The sequence below is a fragment of the Cygnus olor genome, chromosome 3 (assembly GCF_009769625.2).
Source record: "Cygnus olor isolate bCygOlo1 chromosome 3, bCygOlo1.pri.v2, whole genome shotgun sequence".
In the NCBI taxonomy this organism is placed as follows: Eukaryota; Metazoa; Chordata; class Aves; order Anseriformes; family Anatidae; genus Cygnus; species Cygnus olor.
Genome location: NC_049171.1, coordinates 72,182,704 through 72,198,060, shown reverse-complemented (window position 1 = coordinate 72,198,060; position 15,357 = coordinate 72,182,704). Strand labels below are relative to the sequence as shown.

Sequence of the window (15,357 nt, the reverse complement as noted above, 5' to 3'; positions counted from 1 at the left end):
AGCAGTTAATTATCATAGGCAGGAGAAGTATTTCATTTGAAACAAGCATAAGTAGTAGTGAGCCAGCTTTGATTCTGCAGGAGCTGTTGTATATCTGCTGTGTGTGGACAGTGCTATTAGAAAACCTCCTTCCAGGGATCACAAATAGGGGTGAGTCCTTGGTGACTTGACAGTGTCCGAGCACAGAATGTGGACCAAAGGGTCAGAGCGTGATGTGATGCGGGCAGCAAAGCTGCTGATGCCCGTAGGATGAGATGAGTGGATGGTGGGGAGAGGATGAGCCCACAGCATTACAGGAAGTTTTACAACAGCAGGAGGATACAAACCACGTGCGGGATTCTACCTGCCTTAGTTCTGCTTGTTGGTGGAGCTGCCAGACAATCTGGCCTTTGAGCCTGGTGCCTAAAACTGATCTTTTTATTCTGTTGTTGTTACTTGTTTCATTTCCTTTATACTATATAAGATAGACCTCAAATGGAAATTTGTACCGTTAATATAAGTCTTAATTGTACAAATTTTCATTTCAGTGTATAAACTATGAAACTCAAGTGTAGAGCAGAATATATATGGGAAATTTCTATACCCCTACATCCTGGGTTGCTTATAGCACTTGCTATGTGGTGCAAACGCCAGGAAAGAGATGAGAGCAAATCCTGAGGTGTGAGAGAAAAGGGGGGAAATCCTCTGCTCTCAGCTAATGTTTATGCTGGGGGATGTGGTACTGTGTGTGTGGGTGCTGGTTTTCTTGGAACTAAGATGTGTTCAAGAAACAGATTCCATTGCTGATAATTTCTGTGAACTCAACCCTCCTTCAGCCCCCAGTGCTCTGGCTGGCAGAGCAGGTCTGTAGTGATATCCTGTGTCAGCTGGCTGGTGGATAATGATGGGCATAAAGGTGGCAGGAGCTCAGTTACCTTCCGTAGCTTGCCATGGAGCACTGTGGGGATGCCCTGGCTGGTAGCTTCTCTCTCCTGCTGTTCAGGACAGGGCTTAAATTCTCACAGCTGATGGTTAGATGTTTACTATTTCCTTGTAGTAAAATAAATTAATAAATAAATAAAGTAAAAAATGTTCCCTTACCATAGTTGTATTTAAAATAACAGCAGAATAAGTCCTTAAACATGATGGTACCACTGGAGCATACACTAAGGTAAGAATTGTTTGTAGGCGTGTGGCCCATGCTAGTGCTATTTGCCAGCTTCCCTTCAGCACAGCAAGGGAAGAAAGAACAGTAAGAAAGAAATCTGTAGCTTTGCCTCTTCTGCCTCCCTTGTAGTCCTTCCCTTCATTTGCAGTTCTGCAGTTCTGATTTGTCTGAACAGGGCCTGTTTGCTATGAGAAATTGTCCTCATGTATGCTGCAACATCAAACTCTGTATGTAAGTGTATGTAAGTATGTAGTGCTCTGATAGTTACAATACTGCAGAAGAGGTTTTGCCCTAATTGCTCTGGTATTTTTTTTCAGTTCTCATATGTGGTGCTCATTGTAGTCACAAAACCAGTTTGGAACTATAGGATCTACCAAGGTTTGGCAGATATTGATGAGAGCATTCCATCTGCAAGTAGTAATTTAAAACAAATGGGAAGAGATCACCCTGTGATGTTTGATGAGGTGTTTAAAAAAATGTAGAAAAGCTTTTGTTTCCAAAGTTGGACTTCTACAGCTATATTCATAATGTGGAGTGCCAAGGCTTTCTATATGCTTTGAAAATCTTGTCTTCATATCATATTTGGGCAAAAGTTTGTAAGTTTTAGAGGGAACAAAGAAGTGGCCATTTCAGATAAAAGTGGCAGAATCACTGGTCTCTTACCATCCATTTATTCCAGATGGTGACAAATCAGAGAAGTCTTTCAGACTAAGAAATTAGTTGAAAAGTCAGTTAGTTTTATGCCTTGGGCTGGAGATCCACATCTGTTTAATTAAATAGAAGTTAGCCAGCCTGCTTCTCAACTTACAAGATATAGACTCTAATATTCTATAGAAATTCTTCATCCTATTTCCTTAACCCTAGAAACCTGTAGGTCTCAGTGTAATCTTGTGACAGTGAAACTAGTAATGTACCTGTTGTGTTTGTTGCCCAAATCCACTTGAATGATGCACTCGTGACACTTGCCATGTTCTGTATGTGTATCCAGCATCCCTCTTAACTCCTTGAGCCAAACCTTGCCTTTAAAAATGGTATTCATTTCCATAAAGCTGACTTTGCCTGTTGTGAGCCCCTCTACCGTATCTACTTAAATGGGTATTTCAGGCCTTGACACTGCCATTGAGCTGAACAGAGGCATTGTGCTGACAGAGGTGTCTTTGCACAAAACCTTTTACTGGACGTAGCTGCGATATCCAGGGAGATCACTAGAATTGTGCTCTTTTGGGATTGAAGAGGCCCCCAGTGTGCTACTATCCCCTGTCTCAAGAGCAATTCTTGTGCTGCTGTTTCTCTTAGGCCAGGCAGCTCTGTGGTGCTCACCTCCACTACCTACTGCTTGGTACTGGGTATTCCTCAGCCACAGCTCTGATTTCACCCTCTTTCTGAAGTGTGACCCAGCTTTGAAACCATCACTTCTTACCTTCCCCATAATTAGTCAGAACCATGGTGGGGGTGTATTCCTGGGGGAGAGCACTGACGTGCTGCCCAGAAGCTGAGGGGATGTGTAGGGTGTGCCAGGGGGGAGGTCAGCTCCAGGAGAGGTGAGGAGAGGCCCCTGCGGCACCCCAGCACTTCTCCCCACCTTGTGTCCACAGGCTTGGCAAACAGGGGCAGTGCCTTCCTGCAGCCCCTGCCCCGGGTTGATGAGGACTGCGGGGTGACATGGGGGTGAAGGGCAGTGGCAGTTTCTGTCAGGGAGCAAAGGAGAAGGAAAAAAACCTGAACTGCTGACTGAAGTATTTTTTGGTGTCCAGGCAGCGGCATTCCTGGAACCGTATGAAATCCCCACTGTGCTGTGTGGTTGCTATAACAGTTGCTCTTATTTATGCTCCGTGTCCCTCTCCAGATGCAGTTTATATTCCTCTGGTTAAAGTCTCAATGTTTTCATGCTTACTGTTCTGCTGTGATCCCAGACTGCAGGCTGTGTTGGGTCCTCCTCTTGTCTTCCCTAGCTTGTGGCCGTTTAAACATCACAGATGTTTTTCTTCTGTTTGTGTGAGCAAAACCCTTCACTTGTCCCGGCTGTTTGTGTTTCCATTCACGGACTAACAGTGGATTATAAATTTCAGTGAACTTGCTAGCAGCTTTCTCTGTGCTGTGCACTGTACAGAGTTGCCTGTGAGAGGCCTTGTTTCTCTGGTGTCTGGGCAGCATACAAGTCTGTAGTTGAGTGCTCCTGTTTTGAAAGAACAATACCGACTGCCTTACATCCAAGCAAATGGCAGAAGACAGAATAGCTGAGGGGGGAGGTGACCTCTGGAAATTGTCTCGTCCAGCCCAACTCAGAGTAGGGTCAGCTGGAGCAGGTTGCTCAGGGCTGTGTCCCATCTGGTTTTGAGTGGAGTGGAGACCCCACAACCTCTTCGTGCAGCCTGTGCCACTGTTGAACCACCTTCACCATAAAGAAATTGCCTTTTTTTTAATGTTCAGGTGGAATTTCCTGTGTTTTGATCCATGGCTGTTGCTCCTTGTCCTGTTACTGGGCACTATGAGAAGAGCCTGGCTCCATCTGCTTTACACCCTCCCTTCAGACACTGATAAGATCCCCCTTGAGCCTTCTCTTCTCCAGGCTGAATGGTCCCAGCTGTCCCAGCCACTCCTCCTGTGAGACACTTCCTCCACTCCCTTAGTCAGCTTTGTGGCATTCGCTGGCCTTGCTCCAGTATGCCCCCGTGTTTGGGCACTGGGGAGCCCAGCCTGCACCCAGCGCTCCAGATGTCTCGCCAGTGCCGAGCAGAGGGGACGGATCACCTCCCCTGACCTGCTGACAGTGCTGCTCCTAACGCAGCCAGCACAGCCTCGGCCTGCTTCTGTTGCAAGGGCACGTTGCTGGCTAATGTTCAACTTGACGTCCACCAAGATGTCCAGATACTTCTCTGCAAAGGTGCTTTTCTCAGTCCCCAGGCAGTCCGGGTGCGTGGGGTTATTCCTGTCCAGGTGCAGAACTTCATATTTTCCTTTGAACTTCTGGATTATCCTGCCAATCTGTTTCTCCAGCCTGTTGAGGTCCCTCCGACAGGCAGTGCAGCCATTTGTACAGTAGCTCAGCAGAAGTTTGGGGACTTGAGGGCACTTGAGCCCCTTTAACAAAACAAACAACATACAAAAGGACACCCATGAGGGGAGGGTGAGGGCTTAGGCTAAGTTGCATTTAAGTTGAACAGTCACTTCAGAAGCTAACAATAAATTAAAAAAATCCTTCTGCATCGTGGATTATTACTCCTATATCAACTCTAAGTCTTTTAAATTAACTCAGCCTCCTATAACTGATTATTTCATGAGCTGTAGTTAAGAAATCCCACAAATTATAACTTTTTGGTTAATCAAGCTATGAAGGGCCCTTGCAGGTACTCTTCTAGGCACTAGGGTTGCTGAAAGCGGGCAGCATTCCGTTCCCCACCACACATCACAAGCAGACATGTTAGTGCATTTTGTCACGTAACTCCTGAGAGGCAGGTAAGGAAAGCCAGCAACCCCAAAGCACCCCCATTTCAAAGCCAGCTGTGCCTAGGGTTTAATGGGGCCAAGCACGTAAGGCCTGTGCCTTGCAGAGCCGTGCTGGTTCAGGTAGCCTCTTCCCTGCTGGTGGGCGAGGAGAAGTCAAGACTTGCGCCAGCGACCTACTGTAGTGAAGTGACTGTGGGCAATTATTGACAAGGGGGAGCTCAGGTGCGCCTTTTACCAAAGGTAAAGTACTTTAATGCTCTAATACTGTAAAGCGGAGAATGCTGTTTGTCTCCTTCAGAACACTGTGCATGTACAGACCTTGAATCCCCATCTGCAAATAGTCTTTTAACTTACTTTATTTTTATTTTGCAGCTTCTGTTGGTGTCAGATGGATGATAGGTGTTACGGAAATTAACAAGGGCTCCACCTATGGCAACAATGACAACAAGCAGAAACGAAAGTAGTATCTTCAGAGACTGCTTCAATCCAAAGGGAACAAATGCAACTTCTGAGAACTTTTAAGTGCATATCACGGTCCTTCAAGTGAGGTCAGAGGAAGGGTAGGATGAGCAATTGCCATGCATATCTGAATTTGTGCTCCTGTTATTTTTCTCTTGGGGTTTGGGCTGGATTACATGCTTGAAAGGTGCACTCCTTTGTGTATACTCTCAACAGGTTTGCATTTGTTTGGTTGGTTTGCTTTCATATAAAGTGTCTTAAGTTTTGAAGAAAAAAAAAATGCAGCGTGCTGGTATGGTGAGACTCTACCTGGAAACTAATCAGTGGTTGCTGAGGTGCAGGCTTTATCTTAACTTGATCTAAGGAATGGATAAATGCCAGAAGATTGGTTTAAGACAATTGAAATTGATAGTTGTCTAACTCACATGTTAACAGTTTAAAAACAGTAATCTCTCAGTGTTCAAATAGAATAAGATGCTCTGCTTGGTGATACCAATATTGCAACTCTACTGAACTGGCAGGAGTGCAGTAGAGTTTTTTGACATCTAGAATTTATTCCCACAGTAAGCACCACATTTGAAACTTCAGTCAGACTCGGGCAAGGGGCCCGTTTTGTTAGCCCAGAGCCTTGCAGTGGCATAACCTGGCGTGGAATTTGGCCCTGTGGCCTGAGCAGAGCTAAGTTACGCACTGCCACATCTTTCCCCAGGCAAAACGTTAGTGGGATAGCTGAAACCTGTAATTCTTTTGAGAATAAATGCCATTTATAGTTTGGAAAAAAATAGGTAACAGATTACTTTCAGCTTTAAACACAGATTAAAATTGTAGGCATTCCTAACAGTGGCGGAAACAGAAAACAACCGGTATGCTGTAACACAGTAATGCAAAGCGTGCATTAAAAGTTACCACCCCACACCCATACTGTTGTGAACCTAATTAATCTGCTTGTCCGTCTTTTCTGAAAAATTACTTCACATGGTGGTACCTCGTAACATTGTCTGAGGTAATACTTAAATTATCTTTTGCTTTTCTTTTGGGGAAAAGAGGCAAGCAGGAGAGAGACCTAGGACAGTGCTATGGCTGGGAATTTTTTATGCCTGTCTGGACTTGCTTTGTCACCCTTCTGAATTAAAATAGGATCAAATCCCTTGGGGAAATTGTGTTGCTCTCACATCCCTAGTACTGATTCCTGGGCATCCCCCTCTTGTTTATAGACTTCAAGAATTAAGGATTTGTATGTTACTGAAAAGAGGTGTTTGTTTTGTTTTGTTCTAATTTAAAAATAAAAAGGAAAAGAGGGGACTTCTATCAGCAGTTTAGGGGAAAAAAAAACACTTTTAAAACCAAAAGGTACTGATATTGAGCAGCGGGGAGTATTTTTGACACTTTCAGTGATGTTACGTTTTCATTGCACATGGGACTAAACCATAGTAGGTCTAGGCATGAGCAGCCTATATGTTTCTAGAAAAGAAAGTGAGCAGTCTTAGAGTAGCAGTTCTAGCAGCTGGTGTAAAAAAAGAAAAAAAAAAAAGGCATTTCTCTTATGCTATAATAAAACTGAAGCCAGAGGTAACAGAGGCCAGTACAACAGAATGTGAATCATTGCATGAAATACGCATTTGCTGTTCTGTAGCTCATCTAGAAACTAATCCTTTTAATATGCAGTATCTAAAGAGCAGGTGGAGTAGTGCTTTCAGCATGTGGCAGCAAGTAATGTCTTCTGAGAGCAGAAGCAGTTAGTAAAAAGTACAATATGAAGGAAGGAATAGGCATGGGGGCTTGTGATGGTCTAGGTTTAGGGGGGGTTTTGTCTTGTGTGTACCTGCCTTCCCTGTGCCGTGAAGTGCTCTGGAATAAGTTGTATGACGTGTCATAAAAATAACCACAGACTTTGGTTTATTTTTTTTTAAGACATGAAATACAGCCAGAGCCCACAGGATACTGTCATGCTTATAAAGCTATTCCCTGAATAAAGTACATGCCCTTCTGTGCTGAAATGCTGCCCTTCACCTGTATTGGCTAAAACCATCTTAACTGTGGAAAACAGATTTATAACGTGTAGTAGCATAACATCTACAGTAATGCATCAGGCATGTAAATGAACAAGCCTACGCAGTTCTTTGAAAATGGGAGGGGATGGCAGAGAAAAGATCTCTTCAAGCTAGCATTTTACTGTAAACCTTACCTAGCAGATGAAGTGAGCTTTTGTCATGGCGGTAGAATGAACTCTATATGCAGGTGTGAGTAGTTTTGAGCAGCAAATACATATTCATGTGATAAAGACTAACTTTTTCTCTTTTTTTTTTTTTTGAAGACTGAATATGCTGGTAGAGAGACATTTAACATTCCTTATGAGTCGTAGTCCTTCTCTAATTGCATGCAGTACCACTTCTCCAAGAGGAAAATACCAAACCCGTAAATACTTCTGAATGATCTTTTAGCATATTTCATACCAATTTCCCTGGGAGCAACCATTGTAAAAGGCATAAGGCCAAAGACACCAGTCCTGGATCCTTCTAGAAGTCCCGGTGCACAAGAGCTGCAACACTGGGCCCTTCCAGTGTTCCCTGGCCAACAGAGAAAGCTCAGTAGTACTTGCCAAAGGTAAACTAGTCCAGTTCACTGTATTAAAAGAATGACATATGTCAGTAGGAATCAGTGTTTGCCCCTCTTCCCCACCAACAACTGTATGGTCTACAACTGCCTTAACGAAAGTAGTCTTACGTTTGTTTATACAAAAATAAAAGTATAAAAAGCTGAAGTGCAGTGAATGCGTTTTCTTTTGGTCAGCAACAACAACCCTGTAACAGCTTTTACCTTTCTCCTGACTGCTGGAAGCTGTCCTCACTTCGTGTGTGTGTACAAGGATACCTAACGCAAGACAAATGAGGAGACAAACTGCTTGGAAACTTGTGATGCACCTGAAAGTGAAGAACACGGCAGGCCACAGGGGGACCTCAGCCTCAGGTACTTTTCTAGTCAGCTGCTTATGATGACAATATGTACTTCCCTTCCTATCATTACTGAAAGAATGAAAGACAAGAAAAGTTGTTTGTTTAAATTCAGCATTGTATGTTTTGAAAGCCTAGATCCACTGCACTAGATGTGCAGAGTGAGGCTGGTGCATGTCTAGATGTAAATGTCAGATTTTGATACTTTCTCAACAGCTTATCCAGCTGTGCCTCACCTGTAGTAAACCAAGGATTTCTGTATTAAGAGGAGACACAGAACTTTTGCAATGAAGCCAAATATTAAAAGCAAGCTCTCTGCTTTGTAACGTATCCATTTTAAGGTCCATAGCTGTAACAAAAATATATAAGCTTGCACTAATAGGTAACTTATAACTGTAAACATTTGTATTAGCAAGCCAAACAAAATAAGAATACCTAAGTAAATCAGTTGGAGAATGCTGCTTCTATTTGCTAGCCACTTCTATTTTTTGAGATCGTTGACCATTAACAATTAAATTTAAAAAAAAAAACAAACAAACAGGAAAATCAATGCCCAAGATCAGAAACTGGTTTTAAAAAGTCTTTAAAATGAGTTCTTTTCACTAAACAGTACACAAGAAATAATCTTAATTGATTCTCTTTTTGGTCGGCATGGCATTTCTGTGGCCATTCCCTGTTTGTAGTTCTTGTGTCCAAGAACAAAGTTAGCTCAGCCCTTACCACTATCCCTTATATAATAGGTAGCGTAGGGAATTGGACATCACCTTATTTCCTCACTGGTGAGCAAAGGGGGAAACCTTAATTCTGTTATCCCTTGTGCAACGCAAAATGCTTCTTACACTTCTTGTACTTTACAAAGCATTGACTATAGCAATATACGAGACCGTTATTCCTGTTAGGTTAGCACTGCAGTCTTAGGAGTTTAAGAAAGAAAAAAAGTTTAAAAACTGACCCACATCCCCTAGTTACTTTCAGAAGAAAAACCCTTCACCAACAACTCCTAAAATAAACCATTTATTGAGAAAAAAACCTTTTTTTAAAATTTCATTAATCAGCCTTGTGCATAACAAATCTGAAGCTTGCCAAAAACAAATAAACAAAAAACCAGTAAAAGTTCACAGTCAGTGCACTCAACAAACAGATTAAAAAACAAGGTCCATAACGCCTGATAACACTACAGCATTTTTCTGAACCTAAAGAGTTCAAAAATACTACATATTAACATTACAGTTCTCAATAAAATGAGAAACAGGAGAAAGAACAAAAAAAGGTATGGTCCATATACAGTAGTAATGGCACTTTCACTGAAACATGCAGCTTCTTTCAACTTGCAGACACTGTCACAACTTGAGCAACATGTGCCAAGTAAAACATACAGGAGCAGCAGAGGAAGTGACGCTTGTCACTTGTGCAGTCTTCATAAGTTCAACTTCTATACTGTTCTCAGCATAGTCTTTATGTAAATATTACATACAGTAGTGATTAAAAGGTATTTTTGCCAGAATGAAAAAGGCCAGAGATTGAATAACTTCATTCTTCATCTGTGCAAACCTGTGAAGGGGACAAAAGGCAATGAATTGTCTTTCTATTGCAGCAAAAAGATCACAATCAATTTCTTAAGCACCTTCATTGAACAGAAGGCTAACAGAACATCTTAAACGTTTTCTTTTTCCCTTGTTATTCTGATAACAAATTACAACTGTTCATGTCTGACAGACTCTTAAGTCCCTGAAGAAGTGATCTGCCCCTGTGGTGGATGGGATTTAGCTACAGTTACTGCTACACCTAAATTTGTTGCTTAAGAATAAGCAAATATTCACAACTAAGAATTAAACTAAAATTCATGCAAGAACTGCAACTTGTTACAGTAACGCCAAGTGCTAGATAAACAGTTGATAACAGTGTGAACTTTACTGAAAAAAAAGGAAGAAAAGTAAAACCTTGTATGGAAGGATGGTAAAGGATGTGCTTGTTTAATCTTTTTTATGGAGGGGACCACTATCTCTGCATTACAGAGTATAAGTTTAGGCACGTACATGGCCCTTCAGATGCAATTAGCTACCATTGAGATGGAGTTTGACAAGTCTTTAATATAAAGATAACGCATTTACAACAGCTGTGTAAGTCTATTGCATGGTGCACACCAGGTTCTTTTAGCCAAACGTTTGCAAGCAACAAGGCGTGTGCCTCTTCGAAATTTCCAAACCTTACCTTCTGTACAGCATCACCGTACATCAACCTCCCCCCACGATAAAAAGCCCTGTGGCACAGCTGCAAATGGCAAAGCCAATTATGGCTGTTTGATTCCCACCTCCAGTCTTCGCAGCCAAAGCCGTGAGACAAACCTTGACAAAAGGATGGTCGAGGAGCTGGCTGGCTGTCCACCTCATCTTTGGGTCACTTTCCAGGCAGTGACAAAGGAAGTCTTTCCCTTCTGGACTCACTTTGTCAGGAATAGGAGGTTTATGACCCATCCCCACTCTGTACATGATCTGGAAGTTGTGCTCATATTCGTGCCAAGGCCTCTGTAACAGGAAACAGAATTGCTAAGTGCAAGGTTTAGTGAGTAACTCGCTGTGCAACACAGCATATATTTCTGTACCCCAGGAATTTAAAAGCCACCCTGATACTTGTGGACTTACTGCTAGGAATGAAACCACAACTTTTGGAGAAACTGACGAGGACATTCAGCAGATGGAACACCTACCTTGCCAGTGACCATCTCTATAACAACACAGCCCAGGCTCCAGATGTCCGCTGCACGTCCATGCCCTTCTCCTTTAGCTCTAGTGATTACTTCTGGAGCCATGTATGCTTTGAAACAACACATACAATGTCATTAGTTCATACAGCAGAAAGAACAGTATATACTTAAGTGATTAACTAGGCAAACCAAATGCTTTTAATACAACTGTATTTAATACATCTGTAGTGAATTACCACTTAGGTTTTCTTGCTAAGTTCTGTCTGGCTTTGGCTTCTTGTTCTTTGACACATTTGCAGTGTAACTTGTTCGGTTTGAAAAATGGTGAAGTTCTGGTGCAGTATGTGCTTTTACTTATTTTCCTTTTTTAAAACAATAGATTAACCAGGTGTTCAGTAAGAACAGTACTGTTTCACTAAGGCTATAGAGAAAGGCAAAACCCCAGAAGACAAAAGATCCAGAAGCTTTATAGTTAACCAGACAAGTAACATTTTCCAGTTGCAACATTCACTGATTTTTTTTTTGCCTTCTGGATGTAAAGCACATCTAACCAGCCAAAGTAAAATGAGGTTTCCCTGAACCACGTTGTTTTACCAGTCCAGACTTTTGACAGAGGTATTTTCTCGTATGGCAATTTGACAAGTTTCTGCCTAGCACATGCTTCCTCACCTGCAGTACCCAAAGTGCTGTTCACTTCTCCAGGCATTGTCTGGGTGTTGTTCTTCAGTTTCACTGAGCAGCCAAAGTCTCCTAGTTTAATCAGTCCAGATGAGGTAAGAAAGATGTTGGCTCCTAGGAAACACAAAGAAAAACAGTAACGCTCATTAAACCAATGCTTGAGGACAGGCACTAAGGCATGAGGACTTCTCAACATGATACAGTACTGGAAGTTACACAGTAGGTAATAGCTGAGTTCACACTTGTATCTTTACCTGTGGATTAAGTGTGGAATATGACACCATTAGAGATGTTCCCCAAAGGGTATGTTACCATTAGACAACTGGATTTTGATGGGTTTCAGTTAACGCTAAACATACTGGAAGATGACAACAAGAAATGTTCAAAGCACAAAGCACCACAGCAGGCAAACTCATCAGCTTTTCACATAGGCTCATTATGAGAAAAATCCTCCAGAAATTTATGAATTCCAGTGTTTATCCCTGTGAGTGTTGCACTGCAAAAAAACATGTGTCCTTAAGGAGCTTTGTGGCAGAGGCTATTGATGCGAACCTCCCAGTATCCATCTTTTCAGTTCTGCTGCGTCAAGACAGGTGATACAATACAGCTGGGTCATTACAGCACTTAAAAGCTAAGCTTATAGCATTTGTTTATTACATATCCCATCAAATGCCCACTCCTATTTTGCTCTACTTCCAGAATAATTTCTGGAGGAGGGCTACCATTACAGTATCTGGCTACACTGCCAGCTTGCACCAGAAAAAATTCCCCTAGCAGAGCTGAAATTCTCCAAGGGAAACCTGCAGCAGGCTTTAAGTTACTGGCTCTACACAACACTGCAAAATAAGCCAAGCAGTTTTGATAACCAGTGGTCTTCTTTCGTTCAACATCCCACCAAAACACAGGCAACAGAAAACAGAGCAGAAGGAGCTCACTGTACAGGTCAGGCCAAATCCTGGGTTCTGCAAGTGTCGCAATGAGACCACAAGTAGGTTGCAAGTCACGTGGCAGAGATGCAGCTTGAGCTGTGATTTCTCTTACAGAAGGATGAATGGTATGCACAAAACAAAACTGCCTGCTTACTCTGCGAGTAGGCAAACGCGAGGACTTCGTTACACACAGCATTTTCCCACGTCACATAAAAGATTCTTTAAAAAAATGCCTCATTTGAATGTAACCTTTCAAAAGAAGTTTCTCACTTTTGTTCCACCTTTAACATGGGTCAGTGCAGGAATTGTTGGCTGTTCCTCCTTTCTATTATGTTCTCTTAATTAATGACTTTTTCCAGTTAGCTTGGCTGGGCACCTCCAAGATATTTACAGAAAATAGAGTCCTCAAAAAGCTCAAGTCAAAGAAGGCAGTGCAGGTCAATGATGCCAAAACTACCCAGTTCTCAAAGGACTTCCCTTTCAGCTATGAGAATGCTTGATAACAGAAGCAAAATGTATGTAGTCCGAGAGGTGTTACACATAACTGCACTAAAGGGAGGAGAGAAATCATTAACAGAAATAAACTCCAACCTTTGGTTACTGTAAGCCTTTTACAAGTTCTGAAAGGAGAATTAACTTTCAGTAAATACAACTCTTCTAGACATTGTGTCTGCACATTTTCCAGTCCTGGCATTCTCAAGATCAGAATTCTTTCTGCTGGCAAACCACAGAACCCAGCCAGGGACATGGATTTCCAGAGTCAACCTGGACCCTGCAATCTACGTGTGTAACACACACATAGACGATCCGTCAGCTCCTTGAATAAAACAATCTGCCATCACACTAAAGCAGTACAAGAAGGCAGCTCAATGGGACACTAAATATAAGCACTGCAATAGATGACTGACATTTATAGGTACCAGCAGCTTTTTCCTTCAAACAACTGCCCACAGCTTGTCTTTTTTGGATGATTTTTCAAGCAATTACTTAACATATAGCAAATGGGTACACTTAGCCGCAAAGAGCATAGGAAAAACAGGCATCACTAGCAAATATTTTACAAGGATGGTTTTGGAAACTTAGGTTCTGGTTCCCCAAGAAAGCAAGTTGCCTGCAAATTTCACGAAAGACTACAGAGTAGCTTCTGAAGCTACTGAAGTGGGTAGAAAGGGCCAGAGCTAAAGTCAAGGTCTTTTTTTCTGACTGAATCTAAAATTATTGTGATAACTTGACTTAATGCAGTTTAGAACCAACTTGTAAGGCCTTTCAGTCCAAATCTGTCCTCCTACAAAGAAAAAAAAAGGTAATGACAATTTTTAGCATAAAGTTTACTGTGAAAGCTCTTGTGAATTCTTCTGCAAACACCCCGAACTGTCAAATGCAGTGAAGTAATGAACCTAAATTTCAAACTTTCACCAGAAAGAAAGAGCCAGAACTTGAAGATGTATTGCTGACATTTTCCATCAGCTGAATGAGGCTTCCACTGATGTGTTGTCTGCTGGAGCCTCTGTTTTGTAAGCCATTTGCCTATGTTTTAGAGAACAAGACCAAGCTCTACCAGGAGTTTTTAGAAAGGGTCTCCCTATTAGAAGGAAGTTCCACAGAATCCAGCAGGACCTGGGTAAGAGAAAGGGAAAGAGAAGAACAGTACTTTGAGGATGCACGATCCTTTTTAGCCTTGACAGTTAGTGTGATTGGAAACATAACAAAATTCCTACCATATCTGCATGGTTAATAAGAGAAATAAAACCAGAGACCATGGCTAAAACAACAAAAAGGCACAGCACCCCCGATCGGTGTCTTCTTTCCTCCACATTCGGTATTGAAAGTAGCCCTATGGGATGTACTTGGTAGAGGGCAAGAGGTAGCAAAACACTGCTGCCATTTACACCACAAGACCTTTTGGGCAGACTGCAAACACAGAGCAAACACCAGAAATGGTACTCTTGCTAGAGAGAACAGCAGCTATGACCCAAAGTGTTTAAACTCAAGTTTAGTGCACAGTATCTGTGTGCCAAGACAGCCCCATGCTAACCCCAGTGAAAACTGACACTAGTGTGACATTCCAGAAATGCTGCTCTCAGTACTGGGAGTCCAAGGAGCAGAACCAAAATCCCCACGATGAATGTGGCACAGTTCCACAAACAGGGGCAGCTCGTAGCCACTCCTCAGTACTTAAGCAGCCCAACAGCCAAATTCATTGAAGAAACAACTTGGTTCGGGCCAAATGCACTCTTCAATAATATGCCCTGCTCTCCCAAAGAGAAAGCACCAGACATGACCTTAGTGATTAATTTTTCTCAATTCAGCACTTTTGAGACCACCCTTGGAGTGATCTGTATTGTTTTGGGGCTACCCAGTACAAGACAGACGGTATAATGCAGCAAGCCCAGCCCAAGGTCATCAAGATGGTCAGAGGGCTGCTACATGGGATGCACAAAGAGGGGCTGAGAGGTGGGGTTGTTTAGCTTGAAGAAGAGGAAGCTGGGGGGGGGTTATTGCTGTTTTCGACTGTGTAACTGTATCATGAAGATGGAAACAGAATTTTCCTCAGAGGCACACACTGAAAGGATACGGGGCAATGGACACAAATAGCAGCAATGCTTGCAAATTCCAGGGAGGTATCAGGAAAAAGTTTTTCACAATGGGAACAGCAGAGGGACCCAGGGAAGAGGGAATCTCCATCCCTGGAGATACGCATAACTCAGATAGACAAGGTCCTGAGCAGTCTGATCTAACTGGACATTGGATCTGATATTGAGCTTGGCCCTGCTTTGAGCAGAGTGCTCAACCAGAGATGTCCTGAGGTTCTCTTCAGCATTAAATATTTCATCCTTCTCCATTATTCAGCAAACAGCTTTCTTGCAAAAAGAGAAGTCATCGTAACTGAGGAATCTGGTCTCAGCCACAGGGGTTAAAACACAGTAGGCAGGACAGAGATTTTTTAAAAAAGGTATCCAAAAAAGACTTGATCGCCTGCTACATACTCCACCAGCTACTTTATACATGGATGCAGGCCAACTAAAAGCAGTGCAGTCAACT

At 42.4% G+C, this 15,357-nt stretch overlaps 2 protein-coding genes across 8 annotated transcripts in view; one reads left to right on the top strand and one right to left on the bottom strand.

Annotated features, from left to right (window-relative positions):
- AGPAT4 (1-acylglycerol-3-phosphate O-acyltransferase 4) overlaps nt 1–7,810 on the top strand; it is an 80,020-nt gene extending 72,210 nt beyond the window's left edge. For all 3 annotated transcript variants that reach the window (XM_040550675.1, XM_040550674.1, XM_040550676.1), the window contains one exon: nt 4,967–7,810. In XM_040550675.1, coding sequence (XP_040406609.1) covers nt 4,967–5,058 — 92 coding nt within the window. In that variant the 3' untranslated portion in view covers nt 5,059–7,810. The remainder of the gene's footprint in view (nt 1–4,966) is intronic.
- Nucleotides 7,811–9,005: 1,195 nt separating this feature from the next.
- MAP3K4 (mitogen-activated protein kinase kinase kinase 4) overlaps nt 9,006–15,357 on the bottom strand; it is a 74,278-nt gene continuing 67,926 nt past the window's right edge. For 4 of the 5 annotated variants that reach the window (XM_040550669.1, XM_040550670.1, XM_040550671.1 and 1 more), the window contains 4 exons: nt 11,378–11,500; nt 10,712–10,818; nt 10,350–10,529; nt 9,006–9,555 (listed from right to left, as the gene is read on the bottom strand). In XM_040550669.1, coding sequence (XP_040406603.1) covers nt 9,535–9,555; nt 10,350–10,529; nt 10,712–10,818; nt 11,378–11,500 — 431 coding nt within the window. In that variant the 3' untranslated portion in view covers nt 9,006–9,534. Of the gene's footprint in view, nt 9,556–10,349; nt 10,530–10,711; nt 10,819–11,377; nt 11,501–15,357 lie in introns of those variants that run through there. The other variant, XR_005818009.1, reaches the window with a different exon arrangement.